General features: G+C 35.7%; 1 protein-coding gene across 1 annotated transcript in view; it reads right to left on the bottom strand.

Moving 5' to 3' along the window:
* The window catches only part of EYS (eyes shut homolog), a 2088383-nt gene that overhangs the window by 873146 nt on the left and 1191202 nt on the right, over window positions 1-24035 (bottom strand). Inside the window, exons 26-27 of the mRNA XM_063618766.1 lie at window positions 13772-13964; window positions 10882-12648 (exon numbers count right to left, since the gene is read on the bottom strand). Of these exons, the coding sequence (XP_063474836.1) occupies window positions 10882-12648; window positions 13772-13964 (1960 nt within the window). The remainder of the gene's footprint in view (window positions 1-10881; window positions 12649-13771; window positions 13965-24035) is intronic.

Genomic DNA, 24035 nt, shown 5'->3' with positions numbered 1-24035 from the left:
GAGCAAATATTGGAGGATTCTAACATTTCAGTGGTCAGCATGTGAAAAGGAGTCTGTGCATAAAACTGGGGTGGCATCCCCTAGCCCCCCGTGGAAAAGCTGTCTTCCACGAAACTGGTCCCTGGTGCCAGAAATTTTGGGGACTGCTGATGTACATGAATTGGTATAGTTATAGCTGTGTTCCAGTAAAACTGTCTTTCCAAAAACAAAGAATGGGTCAGATTTGGCCTGCAGGCCATAGTTTGCCAATCCTTGGTCTTTTCTTTTGCTTGCTATTTTTCCAAGGTCATGTACCACTGAGATGGGTATTCAGCAATGAAAATGAAAGTATTTCAAAACCAAAGAACTATAGCATGCATAAAAAGTTTGTATTATTAAACTATCACAATCACTCTACTGTATTCTCTATAGAATGTCAATAACACTATTCCATGCAGTAACTAGCAGGAATTAAATGCAAATAATGAATGCTCTGGAATACTACAAACTAGCACAACACAAAAGCACAGGGCTTTCATTTGTTAGGAAGGTGCTAGCAGATGTACAGGAAAGAAAATGCCAGGATTTTACTTCTGATCGTATTGCTCCTGTGTGTTGAGTTTCAGCAGATACAGTTGGCCCTGTAGGAAAACCAGCAGCATTCATGACTGGGTTAGTTCCAAATGAGGTTCATTGCATATATTTTAAGTAAGTTAGAACGAAAGTGACATTACATATTGTTACAAAAGATTCTGTCTTCTATGCGAATACTTCCTTGGCCACAGAAAAAGGGTTCTGAGTGGCTTTTAATGTAGTAAAGTAACTTTGAGAGGTATGGTTGGAAGTGTCTACATTTTACTCATAGGTTGGACATCTTTGGTGTTTAATAGTTTTAATCAGAAGGAAAATTTTTTCCTTGTTTGATGGTTTATAAAATGTAAATATAGGAATGAGGAGTTTGAAAACCCTGGGATATAAACATTATTCAAAAAAACCCTAGGATATAAACATATGATTCAAAATAGGTAGAAAAGAAAAAAAGATGTTATTGTATTAAAGAGCTATAGCTTATATTTGAACACTTCTGGGCCCAAATAAGCAAGCAGGCAAACAAACAAACAATCATAGTGGTGGCTGGTGCCTGTCACAAAGTAGACCATGATGAACACTTGAATATTGAATAAAATGATGTGCTTAGGCCAGGCACAGTAGCTCATGCCTGCTATCCCAACACTTTGGGAGGCCGAGGTGGGCGGATCATCTGAGATTGGGAGTTCAAGACCAGCTTGACCAACATGGAGAAACCCCATCTCTACTAAAAATACAAAATTGGCCAGGCGTGGGGACAGATGCCTGTTATCCCAGCTACTCAGGAGGCTGAGGCAGGAGAATCGCTTGAACCTGGGAGGTGGAGGTTGCAGTGAGTCGAGATTGCACCATCACACTCCAGCCTGGGCAACAAGAACGAGATTCTGCCTCAAAAAAAAAAAAAAAAAAAAAAGGCATTAATTCCATTCAATTTTTCTTCTAATTTCACTAAAACATAAAGAATGCTGTAGAAATGTGATTAATGATTTTAACATAAACATAATAATTTCATTAAAAATATGTAGATGGCATGTTTGGACATAAAATATATCTCTGTGTTCCATGCAAGATATATGTTATACTTTTTTCAATTGATTTCCTGTTAACTATTATAATGCTATGACTTACAATAATTTTCTACATGAATATATTTCTCAAAATTCTTGTAAATAGTTTAATCTAACATGAATAAAATGATCAAATATGCTTTTTGAAATATTCTTATCTCAATAAAACACATATTTGCAAAAACATATTTTGTTCTGATAAAAAGTATATAGTAATGTGTAAAGTATGTAGAAAATAAAAGTAAATATGAAAAACAATATTAAGGATCTGGAAGAATTAGGTTGCATACGTGTGGTGTGCATGTATACATGTATTTAGAAATAGGTTGTATACATGGTTTTACATTTTTTTCTATAGGATGAGAGAAGCAATTTTCCATGTCAATATTTATTTAATAAAGCCAGCATATTAGGATAATAGTTGTTTTCCAATTTTTTTAAATTTTAATATAATTTTTAATGTCAGTAATAATTTTCTAAAATTGAAATTATATTTTAATGCTTTTAAAATTTTTATTAACAAATAATCCTCCAGAAAGATGGTGCCAATTTACTCTCCCACCAATAGAGGTGCCTCCACTGTGACTTTCCTAATTCAGACCAATACAATTGGAAAAAAAAAAGACTAACAAATGGGCAGTTAGAATTTGTGCCACATTTTGAATTTGGTACTCTGAGTTGCTCTTAATAATTTTTGAATATATTTTACTGCATATAGTTTTAATTTGCAAATTGTTTTACTGTTCTAGTGGTCAGCATTTTGCCATCAATTTAAAAGAACACTTAATAATCATATGTCTGTCTTGTAAGGTAAAACATGGCTGCACATATTTTCTTTAACAATGCTTAAGATCATTTTTTGGCTTAGAAAGGTATTACTTTTAGTTAATGTACTATCAAATGTACTCATTATCAACATTTAATTTATAATTTTCTAATTTTGCTTTCACAGTTAAAAATGTTCAATTTTGAGATTAAATAAATACTATTATTTGACCCAGCAATGTCATTACTGGATATATACTCAAAATAAAAGTTTTACTAAAAAGACACATACATTTGTATATTCATCACTGCACTGTTCATAACAGCAAAGACATGGAACCAACCCACGTGCCAGTCAATGATGGACTGTATAAAAGGTGGTGCGTACACAACATTGAATACTACACAGCCATAAAAAGAACAAAATCATGTCCTCTGCAGCGATATGGATACAGCTTGAGGTCATTATCCTAAGTGAATTAACACAGGAATAGAAAACCAAATACTACATGTTCTCATGTGTAAGTGGGAGCTAAACAGTGAGTACCTATGGACATAAACATAGGACCAGCAGACACTTTGGACTAGTAGAAGTTGGGGAGAGAACAGGTAGGGGTTGAAATACCTACCTATTGGACACTATGCTCACTACTTGGATGATAGGATCTGTACCTTAAACCTCAGCATCACACAATACACCATGTAACAAACCTGCACACATACCCACTGTATCTAAAATGTTGAAACTTTTATTCAGATCATTTAATGTTTTGTTTTGCAATTTTATGTGGTTATTCCTAATAGAATTTATTTTGGCCTGAAACGTAGAGAACAAGTTTTCAAAATAACACATCAACAGAATTCAGTAAATAATCTTTCTCTATGGACTCACAATCACCCGTTGGATGTAGTTTTATATATAGCATGTATATCTAGACCTTCTATTCCTTTTCCTTTTATCAGCATTGTCTGGAGCAATATAATATTTTAACTATAGTTTTTATGTATTACATAAACATACACATTCTCTTATTGCCCTTTCTATTCAACACTTTCTTGGTTATACTTTTGCAATTTAAAATAATATAAGTTCTAAGTATTATCTTATTTGGCCTCATTTGGAATTTCTTTATACTTTTCAAATATTGTATGTAACATTAACAGCCTACATTTCTGAGTGCTCAAATTAAGATATCACATGTCCATTTATATACTTTTTATGGTTAGTAAATTTTACCTTTTAAACTGTTCTGTATGGTTTTAATAAGCAGTAGTTTGATTTTTTTGTTGCTTAATGCTATGATTTGGATATTTGTGTCTACTCTAAAATTCATGTTGAAGCTCAATCACTAGTGCTGCCGTATTAAAAAGTAGGGTCGTTAGGAGATGATTAGACCATGAAGTATTCTCTCTTCTGGATGTAATTAGTGTCTGTTAACAGTGCTTGATGGGGTGAGTTCAGCCCTTTTGACATTTCTTCCACATGAGGACACCTAGAATGCACCATACATGAGGAAACATTCTTCACCAGACACTCATTGAATTTGCTGGCACCTCGATCTAGAACTTACCAGTCTGCAAAACTGAGAAATAAATATCCATTCTGTGATATTTTGTTATAGTAACACAAATAGACTAAGACGCTTAATGCATTTTTTCCCATATTTTCTAAATTATGTGTAAGAAATATGTGTACATGTATACATAAGGCATTTTGAACTGTTAATGAGTTTAATGAAACTATCTCTTCTGTTTCAGCATTAAGACACTGAATATTGTTGTGACCTATTTCTCTACTGGTATGATTAGGAAATATTAATAGATGCCAAAAAGATTTGAAGATGTAAATCTTTTCAGAAGAAAAAACAAGAGATACAATGAACACATTTAATAAACTATCAATTGAGTGTTAAAGTCTTGTTGTTTAATGATGCAGTAAATTATATTATTAAATATCTTACCTTGACTTATCCTTTTTATTCTTGGAGTAAATGCCCCTTTGTCATTTATTAGAATTTTATCTGCAGTGTACATTACAACTAAAAATGGAATAAACATAACTCAAACACTATTTTTCCTATCCATTGCTATTTGAGAATATTTGGTTCATGAAGCTCTGATTGCTCTTACATCCTTCACAAATAACTAGGAGAAAAAATAGAGTCATATTGCTGTAGGAAAATAATGACAAGTTGCTAGAATATGTTCCCTTTTTCTCTTAAATTTTATTTCCTTTGAATGTTAAACCACACAAAGTCATCCAGTTTCAAAGACGTCAGAGAAAAGGACTTTGATTCAATTTAATAGAGCTGTCACCGTACTACAGGGCCAGCAATCATGCACTTCAAAAAGTACACAGAACTCAAAGAATCATGTTGATAGAGGTGGCTCCAATGATGCCTCACTTTGTTAATCACAAGAGGTTGCTCAGTGTCATTTTTTTTTCTAGTGGTCCAATACAAAGTGAGAAATTCACCAGCAGCAAGGGACTCTAAAATTATAGGCTTGCTACCTTAGCTACTTTTCTATTATGGAAATACCACATATGGTAGAAATGATAGCACTCAGTGGTCCACTTTGGAAGCAGACATCTCCCTTCATCAGTTACACATTTGTTCTATATTTTGGCAGTGTCATGGAAACCATTATGTGTAAGAAACAGTTATATATAATAGTTCAATCTTTCAAGATTTTTGCTTTGTAGAACATTAGACTATGGCCTACTATATCATTTCTCTACATGAAGAGACTTGACCAGAGTTTTTATAAAGATCATTTCCAGTAATATGTTTTAATGACTTTATACAACCACTATTAAGCAGCTATTTTTGTTTTTTTTTTTTTTGAGATGGAGTCTTGCTCTGTCGCCCAGGCTGGAGTGCAGTGGCGCAATCTCGGCTCACTGCAAGCTCCGCCTCCCGGGTTCACGCCATTCTCCTGCCTCAGCCTCTCCGAGTAGCTGGGACTACAAGCGCCCGCCACCACGCCCGGCTAATTTTTTGTATTTTTAGTAGAGACGGGGTTTCACCGTGGTCTCCATCTCCTGACCTCGTGATCTGCCCGCCCCGGCCTCCCAAAGGGCTGGGATTACAAGGGTGAGCCACCGCGCCCGGCCTAAGCAGCTATTTTAATGCCACTTAGCGTTAGATGTTAGGTGTACAAGAGTGAACAACACAGAAATCATATTTATGTAATGCTAGTTGTTTAACTTGGTGCTGGCTATCATTTTAGGTTTTATAGGACCACTTCACATGCAGTTTACAAAAATGGGACAATAATTAAATTGAGGATATTTTCAAAGTTTACTAAGAAAATCTGTTTTGATTAAAACCTATAATAATGAAATTTTAACTTCTGTTTTATAAAAACTCTTGTCAATACATTCTGCTTTATTATAATTGCTACATGTTTTAACTAGTAGAAACAATAAATGAAAACTTGCATATTTTCATTTTAATATGACTGGGTATATCCTTAAATAATGAAAAACTGATCTTTTCTTTTTGTAGAAACCATATTAGAATAAAAATACCTATGGGAGGAATAAATATTGAATATTCACCTCAGTGGGAAACAACATATGTTTTTATTATACTCTTCAGGGACTCTAAGGAGTTCTAATTTACTTGTGACTGAACACTACTTCTTTCTTGAGAAGTTCAATTGTTAGGCCAAACACATGATGTCTTTTATTTATAAATATATGCTATAAAATAAACAGATTACATACATATATCAAATGCCTTTTTATCTTCAGTTCATATTTATAAGAATAATGTGTATAAAAAAAGAGTCACAGTTTCAATTTTATAAAATGTTTCAAATTTATACATTGTTTAGTTTTAGTTTAGTTTTAAGTTTGCTGACTTTAGTTTTATTACAAATTTCCAATAAGCAATACAGCGTTGAATTATCAAATTTCCTTTATCATCAAAAATATATCTCTATACCTAGGTTTTCCAGTGATAAAATCTTTCTAGATCTTTATATGTGTAATAAAATATATAAATACTATAGCAATCCCTTACTATATTTGAAATATTTCTCATTGTATTTATATTAAAAGTATATTATAATGAGATTTAAATCAAACAATGATATAAGTACATGATGCCTAGAGAATGACTTGGTTAAAAAAAAAAAAAAATCAAAAGACAAACCAGGAATACATACAGAGGAAAACAAGTAAACAGGCAGATTTTTCCATGGTACTTACTTTAGTCAAACATCAACTAAACTCCTTGAAAGTGCTTCAGGTAGGAACTGACAAACATTATCTACAAAGTGCTAGACAGTAAGTATTTTCGGTTGTGTAGGCCACATGGCCTTCTTGACACCTACTCATTCTTTGGGACATTAAGTATGAAAGTAGCTGTAGACAATATGTAAGCAAATAGGCATGTCTGTGTTTTAATAAATCTTATTTAAAGAGGCAGGCAAGGAAAAAGATTTGATTTCAAGGGCTGTGGTTTGCCAACCCAGCTTTAGAAGCATTATAAGATTTTGGAGGAGAAACAGATGTCCTTGTGAGAGGTGACAGCGTGCTGGCAGTCCTCAACAGCCTTCGCTCGCTCTGGGCGCTTCCTCTGCCTGGGCTCCCACTTTGGCGGCACTTGAGGAGCCCTTCAGCCTGCTGCTGCACTGTGGGAGCCCCTTTCCGGGCTGGCCAAGGCCAGAGCCAGCTGGCTCCCTCAACTTGTGGGGAGGTGTGGAGGGAGAGGCGTGGGTGGGAACTAGGGCTGTGTGTGGTGCTTGCGGGCCAGCACGAGTTCCGGGTGGGCATGGGCTCCGCGGACGGTGCACTCGGAGCCTCTGGGCTGGCCCCACCTGCCTGGGCAGTGAGGGGCTTAGCACCTGGGCCAGCAGCTGCTGTGCTCAATTTCTCACCAGGCCTTGGCTGCCTTCCTGCAGGGCATGGCTCGGGACCTGCAGCCTGCCACGCCTGAGCCTCCCCCCACCTCCGTGGGCTCCTGTGCTGCCCAAGCCTCCCGGACAAGTGCCGCCCCCTGCTCCAGGGTGCCCAGTCCCATCGACCACCTGAGGGCTGAGGAGTGCCGGTGGACAGCGTGGGACTGGCAGGCAGCTCCACCTGCCACCGGGTGAAGCCAGCTGGGCTCCTGAGTCTGGTGGGCAGGTGGAGAACCTTTGTGTCTAGCTCAGGGATTGTAAATACACCAATCGGCACTCTCTATCTAGCTCAAGGTTTGTAAACACACCAATCAGCACCCTGTGTCTAGCTCAGGGTTTGCAAATGCACCAATCGACACTCTGTATCTAGCTAATCTGGTGGGGACGTGGAGAACCTTTGTGTCTAGCTCAGGGATTGTAAACGCACCAATCAGCATCCTGTCAAAACAGACCACTCGGCTCTACCAATCAGCAGGACGTGGGTGGGGCCAGATAAGAGAATAAAAGCAGGCTGCCCGAGCCAGCAGTGGCAACCCGCTCGGGTCCCCTTCCCCACTGTGGAAGCTTTGTTCTTTCGCTCTTTGCAATAAATCTTGCTGCTGCTCACTCTTTGGGTCCACATTGCCTTTATGAGCTGTAACACTCACCGCGAAGGTCTGCAGCTTCACTCCTGAAGCCAGCGAGACCATGAACCCACCGGGAGGAACGAACAACTCCAGACGCGCTGCCTTAAGAGCTGTAACACTCACTGCAAAGGTCCGCCGCTTCACTCCTAAGCCAGCGAGACCACGAACCCACCAAAAGGAAGAAACTCTGAACACGTCTGAACATCAGAAGGAACAAACTCCAGACACGCTGCCTTTAAGAACTGTAACACTGATCACGAGGGTCCACGGCTTCATTCTTGAAGTCAGTGAGACCAAGAACCCACCAATTCTGGACACACTTGTAGGTATAGCAATGAGGATCTGGGAGGATGTGTGTAGGTTATATGCCATATTACACTAATTTATACAAGGGAGTTGAGTATCTATAGATTTTGGTATCTGCACGTTCCTGGAACCTAATCTTTCATGGATACCAAACAATGACTACTATGACAACATTTGCATCTAAATTGTGTAAAACAATTTTAAAAGAAGAAAATACTATAGTAACCAAGACAGTTTGGAAATGGGTAAAAGAAAGACATATGGATTAACTGAAAAAAACTAAGACTCCAGAAGTTGACCCGCATGTATACCATTGATTGATTTTTGACAAGGTGTAAAAGTAATTCCATGGATAAGGAATAAGCTTTTAAACACAAGGCTCTGGAACAATTGTATCACCAAGTTTTTCTATTTTCCTTTCCTTCATTGCCAGATAATTTTAAGATGGAGTCTGGAAAGAAGATAGATTAGATGGTATTTGTCAGTTGAGAAGTTAGAAATAAGTTCATTTGCTAAACAAATAAGATGGTTATGATATTCATGCTAAGAAAGGTCAGAAAATTCAAATAATCACTGTGATGAAAATTTTAGGAGGCCAATTCAAAATTAATTAGGATTGCCTAGAAGAATTAAGAGCCTAGTTGAGGAATTCCATAAGAATTTTAGTGGAACAAGCCATTATTATGAATTTTGACAAAATACAAGCTGGAAATTGACAAATGTAGGAATCTAATACATCAACATTTGCTCTTCCCTATCTTCTTTCCACCCTTGTTTATTCTACCCTCTAAACACTGGAGATCAATTCAAAGGACTGGCTTTAGCCTCCAGCTACTGAACAGTTTTGGTTAATAAGAAGCACCTGCAGAAGACTAGAAGCCAACAGGAAAGGGGTTGTCTAGTATTTTCTCGTCTCCTCCCTGTCTGTTCTTATTGGATTACCTGTGTCCTACTTCCAAAGGCCACACCTTCTGTAACCTAGAAGCTTTCTGTTTTAGGTTCTGGTCCTTCTCTTACCTCTGTCTCTTTAGGCCCAATGCTGGTAACTATGTTTTGCTGTTATTGGTCTCTTGAGAACTGTAAGATCCTTAGTTTTCCTTAAATTCCACCCACACTTTAATAAGAAATTACCATATTAAACTCTCCCCAAATACCCAATTAGACTGTTTATTCGCTGATGTGACTCTGATCAACACAGTGGATGAGCATATTGGAAAATGTCAACAAATGCCTTGCAAATGATTTATTATAATGACTAAATGACTAGAAAGGCAAGAAAAACTGGAAGGAGATTAGGAGATGTAGGTGAGGTCAAAATAATCAAAGAATAGTTGCAATGGTAATGAAGAACAGGAAAAGTGAAAAGTAGCAAGATTATGTTTAAAAAGACCAAATTTAAGGTTTTATTTACTAATAATGAAGAATTTGTGTCCTGATTATTTCCAAGAGGTGGCTATGGGATGAATTGTTTGAGAGACATTTTAACTCTGCTACATTTACCAAGAACCTTATATGTGAGAAATGATGTATTAGGCATTGTATGTGAGTTGTAACAGCTAAACCACAAACTATCAGCCTGTAAAAGTACAAGGACAATACCATATTTAAATTTGTAATTAATTTTATCATGGTTTTAAGATATTTTGTAGACAAAATTATATCATATTGAACATACCAAATAGAATGACTTGTTCTTTCATGTTACTGAATTTTCAGCCATAAATTACACACCTAAAGCCTTTTAAACGTTGGGGTAATATATGAAGCAAAAACACACAACCATACATACACAGACACAAACCACTAAGTTTATCGTCAAAGGAAAATTAATTTCACTGCCACAAAGTAACACTTGAAAATTCCACAAGATAGAACTTCTTTAAATAATGAAAAATCTTCTCTTTCTGGTAAACACAATTCTTTAAACTTTTTCCTTTTTTACATCCTTACCAATTTGATAGCAATTACAAGGAGAGACTAGTGATTTCAAATATGCCTTAAAGTAAGAACTGTTATCTAAGAAAACTGGCTTGTCATTAATATATCAAGGCTCTGAATTCAAATTCACAGATATTATCTCTTTCAATTTTTGCATAGTGCTTTTGTTAAATAAAATACATGAAATTAACATATTCTGAATTATATAAAATGAAACACAAAACTTTAAATTTAAAAATGATATACCATGCCATAGAGGATAGGAAATCTCAAGAATGTTCCAGTGATTTCCTCTTTCCCATATTAAAAAAAATGCCACCACTGAACATACCGTTAGAAAGAGTATGTTATATTGTGTTCAACCTGACAAAGAAGCTATTTCAAGAAATGAGAATAATAAAAGTTATTTCTAAACTTTGAGAGATCTGTTGTAATGAATTGAACTAGTTCAGTTTCTGATTGCTTGCCAGCAGTATAGCTGTCTCCAACCTACTACTGTATTGATCTGGTAGCCTTTGTGGCAGTGCATAAAGAATAACCGTCTGTGTCAGGTACAACAGCAGGTGCCTTCTCTATTGAACTGGCTGCTGCCCTGATTACAATGAGGCTGTTTAGAGCACCTGGTGACCATGACAGGCTCTTTCTTCTATGTAGAAAAGAAACTCATTTCTAAAAGTTTACTGAACAGAAACTGAGAAACTCACCGGGAATCATCAGCTGTTGAGGTGCCAGAATGGATTCCAGTGAAGACAAAGTAAGAGATCTAGTGAAGGGAAGATGCCAGCTTGCAGTGGGAAATTCCTGATATTGCACACTAGGCTGAAGTTCCCATTTGGACCATTCTGAAGAAGGCTTGACCTCTTTTTTAAGCGAGGTCATATAATCTGTAAAATATGGCCAATCTGGCCTAATTACAGACATGGAGGAAGACGTCTGTATTGAAAGTGCTGGAGTTGCTGAAACTGTATAAAATGCAACATCGGTGGTGACTTCTGAAAAATCAGGCACTGAGCCTGTCAATGGTGGCAGATTATTTTTGAAGTCATTTGCATGTGTAATTTCTGAATATGTCTTTAAAGTAACATCCGGATAAATTTGTAAGTTAAACTCAAAATCCAGAGAACTATCACTTGGGTGAAGTTTGAACGGTGTATGAGATCCTTTACTTTTTTCCATATCCAATAAGCTGTCTTGATTTAGTACCTCAGTGGGGCCCATAGTTATGCCATATTGTCTTATTTTCAATAGTTTTAAAATGTTTTCTGATACTGACAGTTCATCAGTAGTCATTTTTGAAGTCAAATCAGAATTCATCAAGTCTGAAGAGATAGTTTGTGAAGGGACAATGGATAAACAAGTCTTATCCAAACATAAATTAACATCCAAATTACTTGATAGGGTAATGGATTCTTCCAAGGATGAGGATAAAATTGTTCTATTTGCACTCTTTTTAGAAGGAAATAAAGATGGCACTTCTGTGAATGCCACTGATGGTGTTATTTCAGTAGCAGAAGAAAATGAATGCCCAGAAGTGATAGTTTGAGCTCCCATTAGTGCATACCAGCTGGCTAATATCGCTGAGTTCATCCAGAATGTCTCATAAAAGTGGGACTGTTTGCTATGCAAAACTTGATCTGAGAATTCACGAGAGGATTTTATTTCAGTCATAGAACATGTTGCACATGTTTGGCTTAATTCTCTTAAAGAATCAGCAGCCTGTGATTTGATGTTTGTGAGTCTCTGGTTGCTTGAAGCTTCAGTAATAGCCTGATATTCACTGGGAATGAAGGCTTTTGTACCGAACCGGTGCAGAGCTGATGAGTTTAAGATGGTTACCTGTTTAGATATAATTATCTTAGGAGGAAAAATGGGAGACATCGAGGGGCTGAGCAATCTCCAGTGCTCTCTTCTTGAAATTAAAGAATCAGCTGAATATTCTTCAGTATCCTCTTGAGCCCCCCTAGAGACAACTGGAGTTGCACTTATGGAGGCAGCTGTAAGCAGGAATCCACGGGAGAGTAATGAGTGCCTGTTTAGCTCAATATCAGCCCCTGGAATGCTTCTAATTACTGAAGTCATTGGGGTAGCAGATGAAGCAACAGTCTGATAGTTCTCAAATAATAAAGATTGTGTAGGAAAAATAAAATCTGACATTAAGGAAGACATGATAAATGGGGTCCTTGCTCTCCTATCAGGAAAAAAGAAACCTAGTGTGGCTGATGAAGTTCGAATAGGCATATGTGATACCGATGTTTTGTCCTGGACAATTTGTGCTGGGTCATGAATACCAAAATTCAGGAATCGAGAAGAGGAAACATCTGCGGAAGAAAGAAGACTGTGTTTTGCTGAAAGCTCTCTAGTGACAATCAGTTCTTCGAGTAAGTAGCTTTCCAAGGGTGTGCTAATTCTTAACGTTGCCAAACCAGTGGTTGGGAGAATGTCATGCTTGACAATGCCTGTCTGTTTCAGACCTACAAAAATGAAAAAAGCCAAAAAGATTAGAAAAATGAATTAGAAACGAACCACTTTGGCACTGGGATAAATCTCAGGCAAATTGCACTGCCACCTTACATCCATTATATGTAGACAAATATGGTTCTGTAAATCATATTTCTAATAAAAGTGTATGAGGAGTTTAATGATTTCACAAACTGCATAAATGCAAAAATTCCTATTATTTACACTCCATGGGAGGGCTAAAGTCAGAACAAATGGCATTACACAGAATTGACATATTCCCAACTAAATGACTCCTTTGAATAAGAAAACATGAAAAATTACAACTCCTTGTCATTGACACAACTAATGAATGTTTGACCTATCGGGTTAGAAATGTTAGAAATAATGTTTCACTTCCTCAATAGGCAAAATGTTCTGTTCATATTAGATAACACTATATTTCAATTTAATTTTTTAAAAGAATAGTAATTACATAGATGATGAGAAATAGACAAGGTACATTTCACCTTAGAATACCCAGTAGCCTTCAAAATTATTTTTTCTTAAAGAATTCCTTGCTAAGGGCTACAATTCTTACTCTGATTAGCCGAAGTGGCATTGACTACATGAAGAGTAAATTTGGAATTTAATATACAATGTACTGTTTATAATATGACATCACTTGATTTAGAAAGTTAAATAATTGGACATGTAAAAAACAGCCTCAAGTTGTTAAAATAATTACAATAGGAAAATAAGCACACAGCTTTTATCTGAGTGTTAGTCAAATAATTTGACAGGAATATAAATTTACCTTAATGACTCCGAGAATATGAAGTAAAGACACATTGATGCAAGTAGCACAAGGCCCTTTTAAAACAAAATGTGCTGGGATTGAGGTCTAGTTGTCTATTAAAATTTACACAGTGGAATAAAAACTGTTAATTTACATTTTTTTACTGATCCAGAAATAGTATTAGCAAACAACATTACTTAAAACAAAACTTTAAACAAGAGACATAACCAATAATGCTTAATTTTACACCCCTAAAAATCATGTCTCAGAAAAAAAAATTTAATAACTCAGAAAATATGCTTTTACTACACAACTTTTTCAAACTCATACATCTTAATATCTTACCCACTTCTACTTACCTTGATCAACTGGGTAAGTGTCCATTATGGCTGGTATTCTAGTAGCCTTTATAGATGGAAAGCTGCTGACCAAAGTCTCAGAAGGGGGAACTGTATATGTCTGTGTGGAAACGGGATCTGTTCTTTGAAAGATGGGAGTTAAACAGGTAATTCTCCTTATTTCATCACCACAAAGAAGCCCAATGGAGCAGGTCTGCAAATGACAATTACAGTAATTAAATTAAGCTCGGTTTCTTTGTTCCTGAGACAAATTTTAAAGTTTGTTTTGAGATCCATTTGCATTTTCATAGACATATTGGATAGCTCAAATAAAATATTTTACTTGAAAATTAAATCTCCATAGTAAATTTTACCCATATTTCAAAATGGACTTGATCCTTTCAATTTGAGATATGCACAGTGGAATGCCCAAATTTATTCTTAATTCCTTTAATTTTAAGTCAAAATACTATTTTTACTTTTGAGAATATAGTTTTCCAATGAAGAATTTGTACTGTATGGTAATTAATGTGGATATAAAAAAGAAGTCACATTACAAATTATAAAACTTTTCTGCTCTAAAAGTCAAATTTAGTTGGAAGCTAATGTAAAATGCAGTATCTGCAACAGAAAACTTGAAAACATATTCTTGTGATTTGCAAATTATTTTAGTTTGTATTGGCTTGCAGTAGGAATGATCGTTATATGTTTTAGTTTGACATGAAAAGGCTATTTCTACCATATCCTATAAAATAGCTTTCACATGAAGAAACTGTGAATGAAAATTGCGATAATGTATAAATAAGTATAAATGGACCAGAGAGATACGTTTATAAATGTAGAGTTAAAAACAAGTTATACTACTTGAATTATTTTTATTTGTAAGAAAATAATATTTCAAAATGATTTTAAAATACTAATACATGTCTATTTCCTAATAATAAAGACATACCTAATAGGCGTCCCTGCTTTAGTGTTCTAATATTTGTTAAAGATTACATCTAATTTGCAGAACACTTAAGTCTTGTTTCAGATGTGGGTGGTGGTTGTTTCACAGTTCCATATTCTGTAGTCACTTTCAACTTACACCAAAAAGTTTGTATAAATGTCGGATGATTCCTGATGTTAGATAACTGCTTTTCTCAACAAAGAAAAGCCCAGGACCAGATGGCTTTACCACTGAAATTGATCATACTTTTAGAAAAGAACTAGCACCAAGACTTTGCTATTGTGAATAGTGCCGCAATAAACATACATGTGCATGTGTCTTTATAGCAGCATGATTTATAATCCTTTGGGTATATACCCAGTAATGGGATGGCTGGTTCAAATGGTATTTCTAGTTCGCAACCCAAATGTCCAACAACGATAGACTGGATTAAGAAAATGTGGCACATATACACCATGGCATACTATGCAGCCATGAAAAAATGATGAATTAATGTCCTTTGTAGGGACATGGATGAAGCTGGAAACCATCATTCTCACCAAACTATCGCAAGGACAAAAAAATCAAACACCACATGTTCGCACTCATAGGTGGGAATTGAACAATGAGAACACATGGACACAGGAAGGGGAACATCACATACCAGGGCCTGTTGTGGGGTCGGGGGAGGGGGGAGGGATAGCATTAGGAGATATACCTAATGCTAAATGATGAGTTAATGGGTGCAGCACACCAACATGGCACATGTATACATATGTAACACACCTGCATGTTGTGCACATGTACCCTAAAACTTGAAGTATAATAATAATAAAATTAAAAAATATATAATATGAAAACAAAAAAAAAAAGAAAAGAACTAACATCAGTTCTTCTCAAGCTATTACAAAACATCGAAGAGGAGGAAATTCTTCCTTACTCATTCTATGAGGCCAGCATTACCCTGACACCAAAACTAGACAAGAACATAAAAAAAATCCACAGGCAATTATCATTGATGAACCTAGATGCAAAAGTTCTCCCCAAAACACTAGCAAACTGAATACAACACCACATCAAAAAATAATACACTATGGTCAAGTGGGATTTATCCCAGGCATGCAAGGATGTTTCAACATATGTAAATCAATAAATGTGATATATCAATCAACAATATCAAGGACAAAATCTATATAAATATCTCAATAGATGCAGAAATTAATTTGATAAAATTGAACATCACTTCATGATAAAAACTCTCAACAAATTTGGCATTAAAAAAATACCTTAACATAATGAAGGTCACAAATGACACACCCACAACTGAAATCATACTAAATGGGCAAAAGCTGAAACCCTTTCCTCTAAGAACTGTAATAAGACAGGATGCCCACTTTCACCATTGTTATTCACCATTTTCCTGGAAGTGCCAACAAGAGCAATTAGGAACGAGAGAGAAATAAAGAGCATTAAAATTAGAAAAAAGGAAGTCAAATTGACCCTCTTTGCAGAAGACATAATCTTATATATAGAAAAACCTAAAGACTCCATCACAAAATCTCTTAGAGCTGATGAACAAATTCAGTGAAATTGTAGAATAAAAAAATCAACATACAAAATTTAGCATTGTTTCCATACATCAATGATGAACTATTTGAAAAAGAAATTAAAAATTCAATCCTAGTCACAATAGCCACACCAAAGAAATACATAGGAATAAATTTAACCAAGGAGGTGAAAAATCTCTACTAGGAAAACTACAAAACACTGATGAAAGACATTGAAGAGAACATAAATGAAGGGAAAGACATCCCATGCTTATGGAACAGAATAATTAATATTATTTAAATGACTGTATTAAACCATTCTGCATTGCTATAAAGAAATACCTGAGACAGGGTATTTCATAAAGAAAATAGGTTTAATTGGCTCTCAGTTCTGCAGGCTTTAGAGGAAGCATGGCGCTGGCATCTGCTTGGCTTCTAAGAAAGCCTCAGCTAGTTTACAGTCGTAACAGAAGATGACGAGGGAGTAGGCACATCACATGACAAAAGCAGGAGCAACAAAGAGAGAGAGAGAGCCGGGGAGGGGATGGGTAGGAGACACACACTTTAAAATAACCAGATCTCACAGGAACTCACCAACTACTATGACACCAGCAGAAAGTGATGAGGGATCCACCTCCATGACCCAAACTCCTCCCCCCAGGCCACACCTCCAGCACTGGGGATTGCAATTTAACATGACATTTGGGCAGGGTAAAATATTCAAACTTTATGAATGACTATGCTACTCAAGTCAATCTACAGATTCAAAGAAATCTCTATTAAAAGACAAATGATATTTTTCAGAGAGCTAGGAAAAACAATTCTAAATTTATGTGGAATCACAAAAGATTCTGAATAGCCAAAGCACTCCTAAGTAAAAAGAACAAAGCTGGAAGCATCATATTCTCATATTCTCTGACTTTAAATTATACTATGAAGCTATAGTAACTTAAAACAGCATGGTATTGGTATGAAAAGAGACACATAGACCAATGGAACAGAATAGAGAAGAAAGAGATATATTCACATATTTACAGCTAGCTGATTTTTGATAGAGATACCAAACGGTAGAGAAAGAATGCTACCTTCAACAAATAGTGCAGGGAAAACTGGATATTCATATGAAGAAGAATAAAACTAGACTCCTATCTCTCACCATATACAAAAATCAACTCAAAATTGATTAAAGACTTAAGCATAAGACCCCACGCTATAAAACTACTAGAAGAAAACAGAGTAAATGCCTCAGGACATTGGTATAGGCAAAGATTTTTATGAGTATGATCTCAAAAGCACAAGAAACAAAAACAAAAATAGACAAATGGAATTGAGTTAAACTAAGGAGCTTCTGCATAGAAAAGGAAACAATCGACAGAGTGAACGGATCACCTGAAGAATGACAGAAAATGTTTTCACACAATGCATCCAACAGGGAACTAATATTTAAAATTTTACAAGGAACTCAAACAACTCAACAACAATAAAAAATACAACCCCAACAAAAAAAGTGGACAAAGGGCATGAATAGGCATTTTTTTCAAAAGAAGACATACAAATGGCCAAGAAACATATGAAAAGCTGCTCAATGTCACTAATCATCAGAGAAAGGCCAATTAAAACTGCAATGAGATATCATCTTACATTAGTTAGAATGGCTATCATTAAAAAGACAAAAAATAACAGATATTGGCAAGGATGCAGAGAAAAGGGAACCCTTATATGCTTCTGGTAGGAATGTAAACTAGGACAACCTCTATGGAAAACAGTATGGAGATTTCTCAAAGAACTAAAAATAGAACTACCGTTCAATTCAGCAGTCCCACTACTGGGTATACATCCAAAGGAAAATAAATCATTATATCAAAAAGATACATGTATTTATATGATTATCACAGCACCATTCACAATAGCAAAGATGTGGAATCCCCCTGTCAGTGAAGACTGGATCAAGAAAATGGTGGTATATATACACAATGGAATACTATTCAGCCATGAAAAGAATTAAATCAGCTGTTTTACAGCAATGTGGATGGAACTGGAGGTCATTTTCCAACATGAAACAACCCAGACACAGAAAGACAAATACCCACATGTTCTCAGTTACAAGTGGGAGCTAAATAATGTGTACATATGGACATAGAGTGGAGAAAAATAAAAACTGGAGACTTAAAAGGGTGGGGGAGGACATGGGGGGTGAATAATGAGAAATTACTTGTGGGTACAATGTCTGTTATTGGAGTGATGGATACACTAAAGTCCCAGATTTCATCACTATGCCACATAGTCATGTAACAAAATTGCACTTGTAACCCTTAATTTGATATGAATTTTTTAAAAGCTAAAAGAGAATTTTAATGTTCACAACACAAAAAAGATATCTTCAATATTATGCTGATTACCCTGATTTTATCATTACACAATGTATACATGCATTGAAATATTACTATGTATTCCATAAATATGTACAATTATTATGTGTCAACTAAAAATAAAAGAACAAAAGAACTATAAAGTGTCTGTGTATAAAAACTTAAACATTAAATGGAAAAATATCCACAGCAAACAAAAACACAGGGTCAACAGGATCCCTTACCATAATGGATACAGAATGCATGTAAATTAAAAAACAAGAGAAGGGGCCAGGCGTGGTGGTTCACGCCTGTAATCCCAACACTTTGGGAGGCCAAGGTGGGCAGATCACGAGGTCAGGAGATCGAGACCATCCTGGCTAACACGGTGAAACCCCGTCTCTACTAAAAATACAAAAAAATTAGCTGGGCTTGGTGGTGGGCGTCTGTAGTCCCAGCTACTTGGGAGGCTGAGGCAGGAGAATGGCGTGAACCCGGGAGGTGGAGCTTGCAGTGAGCTGAGATCGTGCCACTGCACTCCAGCCTGGGTGACAGTGCCAGACTTTGTCTCAAAAACAAACAAACAAACAAGAATTTAATAGGTACCAGGACGACATAGTAATTTCTATGAAACATGACTTTAAAAACTTTCTTTCTGAATCTATATTTGAGAAAAAACATGCAAATAAGATCTTCTGAATTAGAGCTTTATGAGAATATGGTCATCTGCTTTCATGTGGACATTGTATAGCCCTCTATGTCTTCACTCAACAAATGTTTATTGATCAATATCTAAGTGCCAGTGACTGTTGTAATTGTTGGAAATGAATTGGTCAACAAGATAGGCAAAGTTTCTCCATTATATACTTTGTATTTTAGGAAAGAAATTTGAATTTATTAATTAATACCAATTAGTGATAAGTGATATTAAGACAAAATATCCCAAAATACATAATAAGGAAAAACAGCAAGGGCTGTTTTGGAGGCAGTGGCCAGGGAAGTCCTCTCTGAACAGGGATATAAATTAAGGTGAGTATTTTAGGAAAGAGTATCGAAGGCGAAAAGAAGGGCAGTGCAAAGACCTGCGGGCAGGAAAATGCTTAATATGTACGCAAAAGCAAGATGGACAGTTAAAGAGAATAAGGGAAGGCCATGTAGGTAGAAATGAGGTCACAGAGGTGATTAGAAACCAGATAATGTGGCTTCTTTACTTGTTTGTTGTTGAATTTGGAATTGATTCTGAGAATTATGGGAAGCCATTGGAATGTTTGAAACAGGAAAGTTCTGATCTTACTGATATCATAAAAAGCTGACTGTAGATAATAGACCCTCAATGGAGTTTGGATTCGGGGGAAGAATAGAAGCTAAGGTATATTTGGGAAGCAGGCAACGATCCAGGAAAGGGAAATAATTAGACTGACCTGGAGTGAATATATTAAGTAAAGTTTGTATTCGGGGTATATGTGGAAGGCAGAGCCTATAATATATGCTGATGGACTAGATGTATGGGGTGAGAATAAAAAGTTTAGTGAATGATTTGTAAATTTGTATTCCTATCAATAAAATAGAAATAAAAATTAAAGAAGACAAGCAAATTTACTAAATTATAGAAGACCAGTTACAGATTGGAGGATAGATCACAATTTCTGTTTAAATACATTAAATTTGAGAAGCTTACGGGCTACCAGATATGTAACAAGTTGAAAATATGAGTCTCTCTTGAATCAGAATTATTCTTAAATGGTTTCAATAAAATAAAGTATGGTTTAAAGAAAAGCAGTGTTATCCCACAGTCCTGTCTAATTTTCTGGCAATAGAGCTAGAAAATGGCAGAGCAAAGATTTCTACCTAAGAAGTGAGGCTCCAGAACCCACACTTCAACCCACTATACTATACTTTTGATATATGAAACATCATCAAGATATTTGTTATCAATATTTCTATGCTAAAGTTGATTATTTTAGGTAATAAAGCTAAAACAATCTTCTACTCTGACAGTCTACTTAACAAACATCACTGTCAATTAAATTTAATCATCACAAACCATGTTTTAAGATCTGGGCAAAACAGTTTCTATTATCTCAATGACTTTACAATCCAGTGGACTATTAGTATATTTCACTCTATTGACAGTAACATTTGAAGATAACATGTTGTGGCTTATCCTTATTTTCTACGTGAAATAAGGAGTACATAATACAGAAAAAATCCAGCATCCTTCAGGTTACTTGTTCCTCTTCCCTGTGTCTTTCCAGCCTACTTGGAGTGGTTTCATGCCATTGCTGACCTCTGTTTACCTCACTAACCTCTTGTTATTTTCAGCTCTCTTTTTTTTTCACCTGTAAATCCAATTCTCTCTATTATTTAAGTGTTAGAAATGGTTTCTGTTTTCCTCGTTAAGATATTAACAGATCTTCAGTGTTCTATGAAAGACACATAGGATATTTCTCTATGTGGTTATCTAACTTGATTGGGAGACAAAAGGCAAAGTAGGTGGCAACCAGAAAGTGAGAATAATATTCTGAAGATACCATTTACCCATAATAATAAAAAACTCTAGTAATAATCAAATATCAAATGTTAAGAATACTTTGCTCCAAAACCTGTAATATTGAGATAGCTTTGTGCTATGCTACTGGGCTAGATAAATATTTTAGTTTCTACGTTTTTAAGATTTTTCCATACAAAATCAGTATGTGGGGTTCATGATAATAATTATAGTTTTTAATGGCATTCCTGTTATGCCAAATTGATTTATATGTCTTTTCCAGCATACTACCAGTGCCCCTAGGCAGGAGACTATGTTACATTTTCCACTGAATGGCCGGGACTAATATGATGGCTGGCACATACTGATGTACTTGATGGTGAGTGAACATTTATTGGAAAAAACTAAGAGAAACATATTGAAAACACATATTTAGCTAAGTACATACATATTTCTCTTTCCCTTTTGTAGATAAATGTATTGAAAGAAATATTCATTAAATCATCTAAACTTTTCACTCTCTCCTCAAGCCATTCTAATCTAGCTTTCATGTCTTCTTGCCACTAGGACAGTTACAGTGAAATTCCAGAAATCCTATTGTGCTGTTAAATACAAAGCACCGTTTTTGATCTTCATCTTATTCAAATCATCTACAATATTCAACGTGCTTAACTACCACCTTCTAAAAAACTTGGTTTCTCTCTAACCTTCTACCTCTTTCTCCTATTCATTATCAATCTCCTCTGCTGGCTCCTTCTCTATGTAGCCTCTAGTTTGGAATTTATCACGGCTTAGTATTCAACTTTTTTCTTTCTCCATTCTCCCCAGAAGCATTGTCATATATTCAAAAAGGCTATAAAGATATCATATATCGATGAGTCCCAAAATTATATCGCTACTTCACCCTTCTCTGAAATAAATTTTTATATAACCAACTGCTTATTTAGAATCATTATTTAAATATCTGATGGGTACCTTAAACATAACATGCACAGTATTGAACTGCTGATTCAGTCTCTCCATTCTAACATGTTCCTCCAACCACCTGTCCCATCACAGGAAATTTATTATCATTACTCTATTGCTGAAGTCCTCCCTGATTTGTCATTATCTTCTGTCTCACACATCTACTCAATACAATGTCTTGCTAATTTTTCTTTCATAACACATTTCAAATCCAGCCTTTTCTCTGAATTTGCTTTGCCACAAATATCAAACCATCGTTATCTTTTACATAATACTTGTTAGAGCCTAGCTGGTTTCTTCATTCCCACTTTTAACCTCCTTCTAGATCTTTCTTTATGGAAGAATAGGGACATTTTAAGAACCTGAATAAGATCACATCATTTCCCTTTTGAAAAAACGTGTTAGTATATATGTCAATTGCACTTGAATAAAATTCAAACTAATTACTATTTTTCTGACTCTCAACCTAACCTGACCCTGTTTACTTTTTCAGGCACTTCTGTACTTTTGCCCCCACCATAGTTACTGTGCTCAACTCCCATTATCCACTCTTTACTGTCCCATACAGGAAAAGATCTTTTCCTCCCCATGACCCTTGTTTATGCCGATACATCTGACAGCACATCCACACCCTCACTCTTCCTTTGGATTATTTCTTTTTATCCCACGGGTTATAACTTAAAGGTCCCTTCCTTAGAGAAAACTTTTCTACTATCTACATTATTTTTCTATCACAATAACTTTTTCTTTTCCTTCTGACTACTAAATACAGTTTGAATTATATTTTATTTTTCTATTGCCTTGATTTACATGTCATTCCTGGTACATTGTAAATGTCACTAGGTAGAAGCCTACCTCCATTCCATCCTGCATTGTATTCAGCACACCACTGGTATGCTGCTAACCAATTAGCGTTTGTTGAATGAATATAAAATTATATTTACAAAATTGCCTCTATAAATTAGGTTAAAGAGTTGGGCAAGCAAAATGTAAGTATTTTTACCCATAACTTGTTTAATTAAAATTTGAAACACAGGATGGCCCTTTAGATGCCTTTATATTACAAGAAAAACAACCAACCAAATATGAGAGTTCAATAGGCACCAGTCTTGAGCTACAAGAGTCATCAACCTTACTTTGAGAAATAAGGGCCCACATCATGTGAATAGTCTGTCTTGAAACCAGAGATGACAGATGAAATGGAAGTGCAATTAGCAATATTACACTGTTTCTCTGTGTCCTCTACACTTAAGAAACATTTTCCCGTTTTCCCAAGGTCTATCATGAAGAAATGCTTAATGCTGCTGAAGATGAGCTCAAAAGAATTGGTAAATTATTTGAAAATTTAGCAATTTGAAAACTAAGTAAGCTCAAAGCCATTTACCACTATCCCATTTAAACATGCATCAAGAAACATTTTCCCCCTTTTCCAAGATCTTTCATTAAGAAATGTTTAATGCTGCCAAACATGAGCTCAAAATAAGTGGTAAATTATTTGAAAATTTAGCAATTGGTAAACTAATCTCAAAGCCATTTACAACCACCCTACTTAAACATGTGTCAGGTAGCTCCTAGGCTTTAGGGACTAATACAAACAGAGCCCTGGGTGAGTTTTTCTGGTTGCTTAGCAAGTCACTAGAGGAAAAATGCAAGCTGGTAGAAGAATAGGTCCTATTGCCTCTTGTGTTGGGTAGACTTCCTGATGAGCTATACAAGGCTAGGACATTAGAATATGTAATGTCATGGATGCTAATCTTCCACAAGATAGTGCCTCCAGGTTCAAACACTGCCCTACCTGGTAGTTCTGGCCCTTTTTGGGATAACTATTTTAAACCAGGAAAGATTTATAGGAAAAAAGTGCTCACAGGACAAAATAATTAGTCCCATTTAGCTTTTCTTTTTCTTTTCTTCTGTTTCCTCCTCTTACTCCAACTTCTACTCCATCCTCCTTCTCTTCTTTCTTATCCTACTGCTGCTCCTCTTCCTTTTTCTTCATTTCAAGAGCATA

This window comes from Symphalangus syndactylus, chromosome 2 (assembly GCF_028878055.3).
Source record: "Symphalangus syndactylus isolate Jambi chromosome 2, NHGRI_mSymSyn1-v2.1_pri, whole genome shotgun sequence".
Lineage (NCBI taxonomy): Eukaryota > Metazoa > Chordata > Mammalia > Primates > Hylobatidae > Symphalangus > Symphalangus syndactylus.
The sequence above is the reverse complement of the archived record's forward strand: the minus strand, read 5'-3'. Positions and strand labels throughout refer to the sequence as shown.